This window comes from Papio anubis, chromosome 12 (assembly GCF_008728515.1).
Source record: "Papio anubis isolate 15944 chromosome 12, Panubis1.0, whole genome shotgun sequence".
NCBI classification, from domain to species: Eukaryota; Metazoa; Chordata; class Mammalia; order Primates; family Cercopithecidae; genus Papio; species Papio anubis.
The window spans coordinates 123,165,401-123,178,210 of NC_044987.1; the positions used below are offsets into that span (position 1 = coordinate 123,165,401).

The window sequence follows — 12,810 nt, forward strand, 5'->3', positions numbered from 1 at the left end:
ATCCCAGCTACTCGGGAGGCTGAGGCACGAGAATGGCTTGAACCTGGGAGGTGGAGGTTGCAGTGAACTGAGATTGCGCCAGTGCACTCCAGCAACAGAGCAAGACTCATCTCAAAAATACATACATACATACATATATACACACATACCTACATTAAAAAATGACCCAGGATCTTAGTTTCTTAACTATGACCCCCCTAGTCAGGGGAACAGGGCTCCTTGGGGACATGGGTGATGCCAGGCCTGGGGCAAGAGATGCCCAACGTGAGTTCGGAGCATCTCGGTGTGTGGGGAACCAGAGCCCTTGGGCGCTGTCTGGGGTTGAGTTGCTGCCGGAAAGGCTCCCAGGGGCCGCCTTTGGGACACAGCGGGCGCCTGAACACAGGACTCATCCCAAGCCCCGCCTTGTCCTGCTCCTTGGGAAGAGCAGACGGTGACCACGAGCAGACCGCCACCCCCACCGGCCGCCACCCCCGCCTGCCGCCACCCCCGCCGGCCGCCACCCCGCCTGCCGCCACCCCCGCCTGCCACCACCCCACCGGCCGCCACGGGGCTCAGAGCATCAGGGGGATGCAGAGCGCGGGTGGAGTGACAGTGGGTCCCACAGGAGGGAGGGAGGGGAGAGGGGCCCCCACAGTGCGGAGTTCCTCCTGAGGGGTCGAAGCTGCCACCTGCAAAGAGCAGATGCTGAGGCCCCGTGTCCTGCAGCACAGGGCAGAGCCGCAGAGGCCAAAGCTGTGAGTAGCTGTGACTGGAAAAGGGATTTGCTGGGCACCGGGCGTGGTGGCCACACAGGACATCTTCCTGCCGAGCCCGGGAGGCTGCTCTCATGTATGCTCCACATTACAGCCCTTGACATACAGGGGTTGAAAATTTCCCCAAAAGTAGTCAAAAAAAGTAAAGCTGTTTAAAGCCTGGGGCCCTGAGGCAGAGCAGGCAGTGTGGGTGCTTCTGGCTCCTGGAGTCCCCTCAGGCTGTGTCCAACCAGCCACCGACACCCCTTACCTCCCCCCTGCTAGGAACCGGGCTCAGGGAACCCCTTTTCTCTCCATTTGTGTTTGAAAATTTTCATGGTAAAGTTTTAAAAATAGTGGCCTGGCTGGGCACGGTGGCTCACGCCTGTAATCCCAGCACTGTGGGAGGCCGAGGCAAGTGGATCACCTGACGTTGGGAGTTCAAGACCAGCCTAGCCAATGTGGTAAAACCCCATCTCTACTAAAAATACTAAAACTAGTCGGGAGTGGCGGCAGGCACCTGTAATTCCAGCTACTTGGGGGACTGAGGCAGAATTGCTTGAACCTGGGAGGCAGAGGTTGCAGTGAACCAAGATGGTGCTACCGCACTCCAGCCTGGGTGACAGAGTAAGACTCCATCTCAAAAAAAAAGTGGCCCGAGAAGGCAGCTGCCCCTCTCCAGGAATCCTGTGTCCACTGCCCAGTGGTCGCCGGCCCTGGGACAAATGCAGTAGAGGGTGGGTGCTGGACCCTCCTGGAGCCTGGGGGAGGGGCTGCGTCCGGCACCTGCTCTCTCTGGGAAGCAGGGCGGGGCGGGCGCCAAGTCTTTGCTCAGGCGCAGAGGCTGAGGCTGACCCTGGTGCCTCCCGTCCTCTGTGTGGTTTTCCCCAAGTGGACACTGGGTGTGAGGGCAGGCTGGGGGGCTGCACTGGACCCCAAAGCAGGACACGGGGAGCTGGGGGGAGGGCTGGAAGCCTCAGACGTTCGTTGTCACTTTATTGGTTCTCTTTGCTCGTGAAGATGACCCTCAACTTGGAGCCACAGAGGCGTCATGGCCCCAGCATCCGGGTTCCAGGCCCCCTGGAGGGGCCAGCTCAGTGATCTCTGACCCCATCCGCGTGTCCTTCAGGGTGGTCTGTGTGAAAGGAAGGCTCTGAGGAAATGGCTCAGCGTCGCCGCCTGGATCCACTGCCTCTCAGCTATGGAGTGTTTGTGGACGAACGCCCACGCGAGCTGCGGAGGTGGATGTGGAGCCAGGGTGGACTCCTCCAGGCCTCAGCGCACCCGGGGCCCACGGAGTGCAGAAAGGGTACTGTGACGTCCCTGCCGGGGCCATGCCGTGGCTGAGTGACAGGGAGCTTGGTGGGCCAGAGGCCACGGGGCTGACCAGGCAGAAAGGGGAGGGAGGACCTGGTTCCTGAGGGACACGCTGCCCCAGAGCACACCCTTGCCACGCCAGCCAGCTCCCGGCACTGGAGAAGAGCACACGTGCACACCACAGGTGGCCATGCATGTGTACACACACATACACGTGTACACACGGAGATGAGGCTGTGCTGGGGCCTCCTCCACCCCTTGCCTTCAGCCTTGCCAGATGCACGGGAGAAAAGGAAAAGAAAACCTTGAGGGCAAGGCTGGGCACGTGGCTCCTGGTGGGACTCACACAGGAGGAGGCCATGGAGGCCTGGGCTCTGGGAGGCTCACGAGGCAGCCACGGCCCAGGTCAGTTTGGAGTTGGTGGCCCCTCGCCCTCGGCCACCCCAGGCTCCAGCAGGTCTTCGTCCAGCCCCAGCGGGTGCTGGTCCCCGTTGCCGACGGCGCTGCCCTGGTCATCCTTGCTCTGCTGCTTCTGCCGTCGGGTCTCCTTGTACCTCAAAGTGATGTCCCTGGGGGCAGGGGGCAGTGTCATCACCTGCTTCCACACCAGCCCCCACTGCAGGCCCCACGGACAGCTGGCACCTCGTCCCTGTGGAGGTCCAGGATGGGCTGGGTGGGGGCCGGGTACCCCGGCCCTGCGACAGCAGCCGTGGCTGACTGGAGCCCTGAGGAGCCTGGATCCATCAGTGCAGAGTGAAGGACCCGAGGGCTGGGTCAGGAAAGGCCCCTCCCACAGAAGCAGCCAGAGGGCTGGAGCAGGGACAGGAGGCACCACCACCACCAAACTCCCACAGACCCGGACAGCGGCCCTCCTTCGGAACACACCCGCCCGCCCCCACTCACCGCAGGAAGAAGCGCCAGACGGTCCAGGTGAGCACCAGGACGGAGCCGAGGGTCCAGCACTGGGAGATGTAGAAGGGCAGGGACAGGGTGAGTGTGTGGGGGTCGTACTTCACCACGATGAGCAGCTCCGTGGCCGTGATGGCCGCCACCAGCCACGCCTGCGGGCCCAGCTTCTTGTGGGGCTTCCTGCAGGGGTAGCAGGGGACTCAGCGTTCCGGGCCCCCCAGGGTCCTCCAGGAGGCCTTGCCCAGGCCCCAGCCTCCCAGGCTCTGCTCCCCGGCCCCCTGCCCCCCAGGGGTGTCTCCACCCGGCCCCCTGCCCTGGGGGTGTCTCCACCCAGCCCCCACCCCGGGGGTGTCTCCGCCCGGACCCCGCCCACCACCTGTGTCTCCACCTGGCCCCCCGCCCCGGGGGTGTCTCCACCCGGCCCCCCGCAGCCCTCACGGGTCATCCATGAAGTCGTAGATCTCGCGCATGGCCACACCACCCACGTTCACGAAGAAGACGAGCCGCAGGAGGACCAGGTAGTGCTCCGGGGGCATCCACAGCACAAACTTCAGGTAGAACGTGTTCAGTTCTGCCAACAGGAACTAGGGGAGGAGAAGATGAGCACCAGCTCTGGCCCACAGCCCGCCACGCCGTCGCCAGGCAGCCCGGCCTTACCACCAGGATGATGCCGCACACGGCCAGCCAGCGACGCAGGCTGGAGGCCGGCTTCCACTCGAAGCGAACCCAGCTGTAGGGCGTGAACTGGAAGGCGATCCTCTTCATCTTGCCCCTGGGAACCACAGAGCCGGCAGCCTGAGGACAGCAGCCCACCGAACCCCACCCTGCACCATCGGGCCACAGACTGTTCCTGGTCACCCGGCCCCGCCCTGCGCCAACGGGCTGGCTCTGCTCCTGGTCACCAGCCTCACCCTGCGCCATTGGGCTGGCTCAGCTCTCGGTCACCCGGCCCCACCCTGCGGCATCGGGCCACGGACTCTGTTCCTGGTTACCCAGCTGCTGCCTGGCCGCTCTCCGAGGTCTGGCCACGCAGCCACAAGCCCTGCCTCCCCACAGCCCTCTGCTGTTCAGTCTCTTCCAGTCTGAGCAGTGGCTGCAGCGCCTCAGAGGGCGCTCCACGGCGCCATGAGCTGGCCACGTGTGCAGAGGTGTCCAGGCAGAGCCGGGGTACCCACAGGCAGGAGGGGAGACCCCCGCCCCCCAGGCCTTTCCTTAGACTTTTGTATCTTTTTAAAATTCCAAAGTCATAATGACAAAGTACCAGCAACTATTTCATAACCAAAGCAACCAGGGGAGGGAGAAGCACGGAAGGATCCCAGAGCCCCTGAGCCAGGCCGGCCGGAGACTGAGGAGCGAGGTGAGTGGGTCAGACGCCGTGGCCACCATGAGGGGCGGCCAGGCTCAAGTGACAACGGGTCGGACGGGAGGTTCCGGGAGGCAAAGCCCCGCAGTCACCCCGCTGAGCCGCACGCTGGACAGGCCTGGTGCTCGGGGTCCGCTGGGGCACAGACGCTGAGGCTGCCTCTGGGTAACCCGCACCCAGCCCTGCCCTTGCAGCCCCCACGACGTACTTGTAGGTCGGAATGTTCCAGAGGCCCTGCCACTTGTACGTCTTCAGGGACAGCCACTCGAGGGTCTTCATGCCGCAGTAGATGCCCAGCCCGTTGCAGACAAGCACATCCATGATCCACTGCGGGGAGGGGCCAGCACTCGTCGCAGGGGTTGGGGGGTAACGGGGCCCCTGAGGAAGACCCCAGCAGGGCACAGGGGAACCGAGAATGCCCCTCAGCCTGCACCCACTGCCCTGGGGGCTCCGCCGGCACCTACGTGGTCCCACCAGCACTCGCTGAAGTTGGGCAGCTGGTGCTCCAGGCTGTACTCCAGGAACTCGAACATCACGCTGATGATCATGCACATCCACCAGTCTCGGATCATCAGGGTCTGCGGGTGCCAGGGTCAACCAGAGTGTGGGATGTGCTGCCACGCTCGGCCTTGCCCACGGGTGCACACGGCCCCCACCCCGGCTGGCAGCATTCTTGGAGTTGAGAGCACTGGCAGGACCCCCAGCAAGGTCTCAGGGTGAGTGTGGGGTGGGCGGCCCCCCAGCGAGGTCTCAGGGTGAGTGTGGGGTGGGCGGCCCCCCAGCGAGGTCTCAGGGTGAGTGTGGGTGGGCGGCCCCCCAGTGAGGTCTCAGGGTGAGTGTGGGGGGGGTGGCTGCCCCTCCAGCAGCCTCGATGCTATGACTGTCAGCAAACAAGGCAGCATCCCCATGCCCGGGGCCTGCCACCAGACTGCCGGGGTACTGGTCCCTCTGCCAAGCCAGCCGAGGCTGCGTGCAGGGGCTGCCGGGTGTGCTGCAGGGTCCAGCGGGTACTGCTCTTGGCCCCCCAGGTAGCACAGGGCCCCTCAGAAGTGGGACGGGGCAGTGCCTGAGCCCAGGTGGGGCCGGGACTTCCTGTCCTGCTGCCTCTCTCCGCCGCCCCCACCCTGAGGACGGAGTGAGGACCCGGCCAGGGTCAGGGCTCGGCTCCAGGGCTCCAGGGAGGGTGCAGCGCGACACCCTCCCACCACACTCAGAGCACCCTGAGCTCAGCCCCATGGGCCCAGAGGACAGGGCAGGCCTGAGAACTGGGGCAGGGTGGCCGCGAAGAGGAGGTGCCGTACCTTCAGGTACCAGCCAAGGAAGTGCGCGGGAACGAAGCCATCCAGCTTGTCCTGTGGGCAACAGGGTGTGAGCCTTGACCCTGGGGCACAGCCACCCCCACCCCCCACACTGGCAGGTCAAACCCACAACCGAGCAGCACCTGCCAGACGCCGGGAAGAAGGCCAGGGACTCACAGGTGCTGCTGTGGCCTGTGGAGACCACATCCCTGACAGCCTAGAGAGCGGGGCCCGGCCATCGTGAGCACCACCCAAACGGACAGGGCCTCAGCACATCTCTGGGCCAGGAGGAGACCCCACATGTGGGCCAAGGGGCACAGGGGGCAAGGCAGGAGCATGGATGGTGCCTGGTCCGGCACAGGCCACACCTGGGGAGGGATCCACCTCAGGGCTCCCGGCGTCTTACCCAGACGTTGTGGAAGGGGTCAGTCTCGTTGTCTGGGTCATAGATGAGGCAGTTTCCCCCATAGTGTCTCTCTGGCAGTGGGACTCCCAGCTTGGGGTCAACATACTTCAGAAACTGCCGGCCGTCCTGGACAGTCTGCAAGGCCAGTGCCCCGTCAGTGGGGCTAGAGTTAGTGGTGGCAACTTGAAACGGGAGATCATGGTCGTTTATTTTTTATTTATTTTTTGAGACGGAGCCTCACTCTGTCGCCCAGGCTGGAGTGCAGTGGCGCGATCTGAGCTCGCTGCAACCTCCACCTCCCGGGTTCACGCCATTCTCCTGCCTCAGCCTCCAGAGTAGCTGGGACTACAGGCGCCGCCACCACGCCCGGCTAATTTTTTTTTTTTTGTATTTTTAGTAGAGACGGGATTTCACCGTGTTGGCCAGGATGGTCTCAATCTCCTGACCTCGTGATGCGCCCGCCTCGGCCTCCCAAAGAGCTGGGATTACAGGCGTGAGCCACTGCGCCCGGCCGGGAGATCATGGTTGTAAATTGCATCTCAGTCACCCTGGAGGAGGGCAGCGCCCTGTCTCAGCAGCCCTCCCACCCCAGGGAAATCCTGGTGGGATAGCGCGTATAGAAGGAACCCCCGGCATGACAACCCAAGTCTCCACACCTGTGCTCCCCGGGGCCAGGTGGGCACAGGTGCGCTTCAGGACATGGGGGACTAGGACCACTGGACAGACAGCAGTGGGACGGGGCCCCGAGTTCCTGCTGCGCAGTCCCACCCCCGACCCCTCCCCACACATGTGCTCAGGCCAACACCCTCACAGAAGCCACCCTTGCGGGACATCACTCTTTCCTCACCCATACGCTGGCGTCAGCCAGATGCACCCATACGCTGGCGTCAGCCAGATGCACCTCTTGGCCTTGGGGCAAGGCAGGCTCTTGGGCCTGACCTCAAGGGAGGTTTACATCATTTACAGACGTCTGAGCACACAGTGAGCTGTGGCACCCAGGACCACGCAGCCCACCCAGCACCCAGGTCTCAGTCCCTAATATTCAGGAAGGACCCAGGGCTCTTAGAGAAGGGGTTCATTCCAGGACTGGGGTAGGGAGTGGACAGGAGGAGCCTGGAGCATCCCACAGTGCTAGGAAGTCAGGATGTGCTCAGAAAAACAAAACAAAAAGCCAAAAACTCAGTGATGGCGTGTGAAAGCAATACAGGAACCAAGTGGAAACTCCCAAAGGCAAAAGAATTTGGGCACCATGATAAATACAGCAGCGCTGAAATAAATATCCACGTGTAAGACACGTATCTGTAATTCCGCACTGATATAAACAAACACGTGATGGAATACCTAACGGAAGAGAAGCAGGATCTCTCCCGTGCACAAGAGTTCCAGGTAGCGCACAGACGCACACTCCAAGGAGGGCAACGAAACTCCCCTCCCTCTGTGCAGGCTGCACCAGTGACCCCCTGTGGAGAAGGCACTACGGATTGACCGTGGAAAGCCTGACAGACACACCTCACCCGGCGGTCAAGGTCCACAGCACCACGGGTGCATCATGGTGATGGTGCCAGTGTGTGCCGTCACCCCAGACGAATCATGAGAAAACATCAGACACATCCTCACAAACCCTGGTGCCAAAGCCAGAACAAGACATTCCAGGAAAATTAAAGGACAGTATCTCTTACAAATATGAATGCAAAAATCTCAGATAAAATGCTAGGAAAGCAAGTCCGGCAATATGTAAAAAGGCACACCCTGTGACCAAGCAGGATTTATCCCAGGAATGCAAGGTTGGTTCAGGATAAGAAAATAAATGTAATTCATCATATTAACAAAGGGGGAAAAACACCCATATGATCATCTCACTTGATGCAGAAAAAACATGTAACAAAACTCTTACAACCTTTCATGATAAAAACACTCAACCAGCTAGGAATATACTAGAATGTTCTCTACTCGGTAAGGGAGATCTATGAAAAACTCCCAGAATGTTCTCTACTCGGTAGGGGAGATCCATGAAAACTCACAGAACGTTCTCCACTCGGTAAGGGAGATCCAGGAAAAACTCACAGAATGTTCTCCACTCGGTAAGGGAGATCTATGAAAACTCCCAGAATGTTCTCCACTCGGTAAGGGAGATCTATGAAAACTCCCAGAATGTTCTCCACTCGGTAAGGGAGATCCAGGAAAAACTCAGAGAATGTTCTCCGCTCGGTAAGGGAGATCCAGGAAAAACTCACAGCTAACACACTCAGTGGGGAAAGACTGGATGCTTTTCCCCTAAGATCAGGAATCAGGTAAGAATGTCCATCTGGCCAGGCACAGTGGCTCACATTTATACTCCCAGCACTTTGGGAGGCCAAGGGGGATGGATAGCTTGAGCCTAGGAGTTTGACATCAGCCTGGCCAACATGGCGAAACCTCACCTCCACAGAAAATTTAAAAATTAGGTGCGGTGGCTCACTTGAGGCCAGGAATTCTGAGACCAGCCTGGCCAACATGGTGAAACCCTGTCTCTACTAAAAATACAAAAGTTGGGTGTGGTGGCACGTGCCTGTAATCCCAGCTACTTCGGAGACTGAGGCATGAGAATAGCTTGAACCTGGGAGGTGGAGGTTGCAGTGAGCCAAGATCATGCCACTGTACTCCAGACTGGGTGATAAAGCAAGACTATGTCTCAAAAAAACAAAGCCAGGCGTGGTGGCACATGGCTGTAGTCCCAGCTACTCAGGAGGCTGAGGCAGGAAAATCACCTGAGCCTGGGAAGTTAGAGGCTGTGGAGGCCTATGATCACACAACTGTACTCTAGCCTGGGCAACAGAGCAAGACCCTGTCTCCAAAAAAAAAGAAAAAAAAAAAGCCCATCTTTGCCTGTTCTAGGAAACATTGAGCTGCAGGTTCTGGCCAGCGCAGCTACACAAGAAAATAAAAGACATCTAGACTGGAAAGGAAGAAGTAAAACTCTATTTGTAGAAGACATAATCTTGACTATAGCATATTCTTAAGAATCTACCCCAACACCCCACAACTCTTAGAGCTAATAAGTTCAGCAAGGTTGCAGGATGCAAGACCAGTCACAAAAATAAGCTACATTTCCATACACTAGTAATGAGCAATGCAGAAGTAAAATTAAAACAGTTCCACTTACAAGGGCATAAAATGAATAAGATAACTGGATGTAAATGTAATAAAGGAAGTGCAAAACTTAAACCCTGAAAACTCTAACACATTGTTGGAAGAAATTACGGACCTAAATAAACAGAAAGCCATCCCATTTTCAAGGGCTGAGTTAATATTGTTAGGATGACACTACTCCCAAAACAGATTTGCAGATTCGATGCAATCCCTATAAAAAATTCCACCTGTTCTTTTCACAGAACTGGAAAGGGTGATCCTCACATTTGTTTGGAAATGGAAGAAACCCAGATGATTCAAAACCATCTTGAAAAAGAACAACCTGGGTGAACTCACACTGTCCAATTTCAAATGTCACTTGAGGGGTATTCCACTACATTCCTGACCAATCCACAAAACTGTCCAGGTCACCAAACACAAGGAGCCTGAGAAACTGTCACTGCCACGAAAGAGGAGCCCAGGGTGGCGGGGCGGTTCACATCTGGAATCCCAGCACTTCAGGAGGCTGAGGCGGGCAGATCATTTGAGGTCAGGAGTTCAAGACCAGCCTGGCCAACACGATGAAACTAAAAATTACAATAAATTAGTGGGGGGTGGTGGCGGGTGCCTGTAATTCCAGCTACTTGGGAGGCTGAGACAGGAGGATCACTTGAACCCGGGAGGTGGAGGCTACAGTGAGCCGAGATCACACCACTGCACTCCAGCCTGGGTGACAGAGTGAGACTCCGTCTCAAAAACAGATAAATACTAAAAGAAAGAGGAGCGTGGGAAGACACATGCAACCTGGATGAACCTCAGAGGCACCGTGCAGGGCGGGAAGAGGCTGCCCACTGCATGATTCCGTGTACAGGACACTCTCGGAGACAGAAGCGTCCCTCACCAGCAGTCAGGGGTCAGGGGTGGGTACGACTACCAAGGGGTAACACAAATGAATTTTGGGGCCAGTGGAATTGTTGTACGTCCTAATTGTGTTTCTATAAGTCCACACAAATGCTAAAATTCATAGAACGTACACTACCCCAGAAAAGCCAATTCTGCCATGATGATAAAAAATCTGGTCACGCACTGACAGAGTTTTAAGACTGGGAATAGCAAAGTCCTTTGTAACCTGAAGACAGCCCCAAAATGTGTGTTTAAACTGAGTTAAACGGAACAGAGAGTATTAATAAAGTAAGCATTTGTGGCAGCAACATAGCCTGACCCAGGAATTACAAAGGAGCTGCATCTCCCACCTGCACCCGCCCGTCTTGCGGAAGGTGGTCAGGATGGGGAAGCAGCACACACAGCCACACTGGTCAACCACAAAACACAGACACAAAGACCCTGTCCCTCTGGGCGCTGGGGGCCCCTCTGAGGCCCAGATGTGCCCTGGCCACACACATGCTGGCCTGCATCACAGGTCCCTTGCTGCTTCCTTCATGCCCAGTCCCTACCCGCACTCAGACAGCTGTGGGCAAAGCCACCCTGGCAGCTGCACCACTGGCCCTGCCCTCGTCTGTGTCCACACTTAGGTGTGGCCCTGCTACACGGCCACAGTCAGCCCCCCACCAGCAGATACTCCTGGAGGCCCCCCGCGGCTCGGCCTACGTTTTGAGGTCTAGCCCTGCTTCCTCCCATCACTCAAGGGCCACACAGATGCTCCTGGAGGCCCCCGTGGCTCGGCCTACGTTCTGAGGTCTGGCCCTGCTTCCTCCCATCACTCAAGAGCCGGGTGCACAGATGCTCCTGGAGGCCCCTGCGGCTGCGGCCATACCGTCATCTGAGGTCTGGCCCTGCTATCCAACCCAGAAAACGGCTTACCTGGAAGAGAATAAAGATGAGAAACAGCTCGTAGACCACACTCACGCAGAGCCAAAACCTCCAGTAAGCTACAAAGACAGATGACAGAGGTGAGTGCGCCCGGCCCAGGCCTCCGGGCCCCGCTCAGCCCCAGGCTGGCTCCTGGCTCCTTCACACCCGGTGTCTCTTCTGGGCCCCTCACAGGTCCCTGGAGAGCCTTTATAAAGCTGTAACTGAGAATTAGGCACAATTTCCCTCTAAAAAGTGAATTTTTTTCTTCATTTTTTCCATTCCAGCCCTTAAATCTTCGGCCTGTGAACTGCTGCACAGAATCAGTCAGCAAACATCCCTGTCCTGTTCACCAGTGATGCTTCTAACCTTGCGCCATTAAGTCTGGAGTAGGTTTCTGGTGGATATTTCTTTTTGAGATGGAGTCTCTGTCGCCCAGGCTGGAGCGCAACCTTGGTGCAACCTCTGCCTCCTGGCTCGAGCGACCTCCTACCTGAGCCTCCTGAGTAGCTGGGACCACAGGTGCCTGCCACCGCATCCAGCTAATTTTTTTTTTTTTTTTTTTTTTTTTGTAGAGATGGGGTTTTGACATGTTGCCCAGACTAGGATACTTTTTTATCATGTTAAAAAAATTTTTAAATTCCAGTATGTTAAGTTTTTATCATAGATGAATATGAATTTTTGTTTTTCTGCATTTAAGGGGATTAATTTTTTCATGTTGATGTGATGAGTTACGTTAATAGACTTCTAATGTGAAACCATCCCTCAATTCCTGACTTCCCACGGCTCCGAGCAGCTCATGGCAAGACACGCAGACGTGAGGTTTTAGGACCAAACACAGGAGGCCCCGACGTACTCAGGGGAAGATGGCCACCATGGCTCATGAAAAGCCGCCCTCCATCGGCAGGAAATACAAACGCCCTGGTGTTCTTAGGAAAAGCTGCTTAGGGAGGTCTGGGACCCAAGACAGACAGCTGAGATCACAAACTGATTCCTCACGTGCGGGGTGAGAACCTGAACACTTCCCAGTGGCCCAAGAGCTAAAGGTCGTGGTGAGACTAATTTGGGGCAGCCCTCGCCTGACACTGACTGAAGGAGACACCTTCGCAGCAGGTGCCCGGCCTGCCGGCATTTTCTGACACTGACGGAAAGGGGCGTAGCCGAACAGGTGCCCAGCCTGCCAGTTCTCTGACACTGACTGAAGGAGACACCTTACGCAGCAGGTGCCGGCCTGCGGCATTCTCTGGCTTACCCCGTGACTGAAGGGGCGCCCAGCCCGGATGCCCGGCCTGCCAGCGTTCTCTGACACTGACTGAAGGAGACACCTTCGCAGCAGGTGCCCGGCCTGCCGGCGTTCTCTGACACTGACTGAAGGGGACGCCTTCGCAGCAGGTGCCCGGCCTGCCAGCGTTCTCTGACACTGACTGGAAAGGAGACACCTTCGCCAGCAGGTGCCCGGCCTGCCGGCGTTCTCTGACACTGACTGAAGGGGACGCCTTCGGGCAGGTGCCCGGCCTGCCAGCGTTCTCTGACACTGACTGAAGGAGACACCTTCGGAGCAGGTGCCCGGCCTGCAGGCGCTCTCTGAGGGGACAGCTATACCCATGAAACCACAATGTTCTGAGTGGGCCACAGGTCACCACGTCCGGGGCTAACTTCCCTCCCCGCCACTGCCGAGTCGAATCTTTCTCACATTTCTCCTGTTGGGGAAGGCCCCAGATCAGAAAGGTGATCTCGGACTCCTCTCCCCACTCAGGCTTCACATGTGACCAGCACCAGGCTGCCGCCCCCGAATACCCAGCAGGCCCTGGGTCGGCATTCCTGCCTCGCTCCCCGCTCCCCGGAGCAACTCCAGACCTCCCTGAC

At 57.9% G+C, this 12,810-nt stretch overlaps 1 protein-coding gene across 4 annotated transcripts in view; it reads right to left on the reverse strand.

The window, feature by feature from the left end:
- Positions 1-1,690: 1,690 nt before the first annotated feature.
- PTDSS2 (phosphatidylserine synthase 2) overlaps positions 1,691-12,810 on the reverse strand; it is a 38,503-nt gene continuing 27,383 nt past the window's right edge. For all 4 annotated transcript variants that reach the window (XM_021925354.2, XM_009185186.4, XM_003909315.5 and 1 more), the window contains 9 exons: positions 10,957-11,024; positions 6,028-6,162; positions 5,625-5,675; positions 4,788-4,901; positions 4,532-4,650; positions 3,618-3,732; positions 3,399-3,544; positions 2,955-3,140; positions 1,691-2,620 (listed from right to left, as the gene is read on the reverse strand). In XM_021925354.2, coding sequence (XP_021781046.1) covers positions 2,458-2,620; positions 2,955-3,140; positions 3,399-3,544; positions 3,618-3,732; positions 4,532-4,650; positions 4,788-4,895 — 837 coding nt within the window. In that variant the 5' untranslated portion in view covers positions 4,896-4,901; positions 5,625-5,675; positions 6,028-6,162; positions 10,957-11,024 and the 3' untranslated portion in view covers positions 1,691-2,457. The remainder of the gene's footprint in view (positions 2,621-2,954; positions 3,141-3,398; positions 3,545-3,617; positions 3,733-4,531; positions 4,651-4,787; positions 4,902-5,624; positions 5,676-6,027; positions 6,163-10,956; positions 11,025-12,810) is intronic.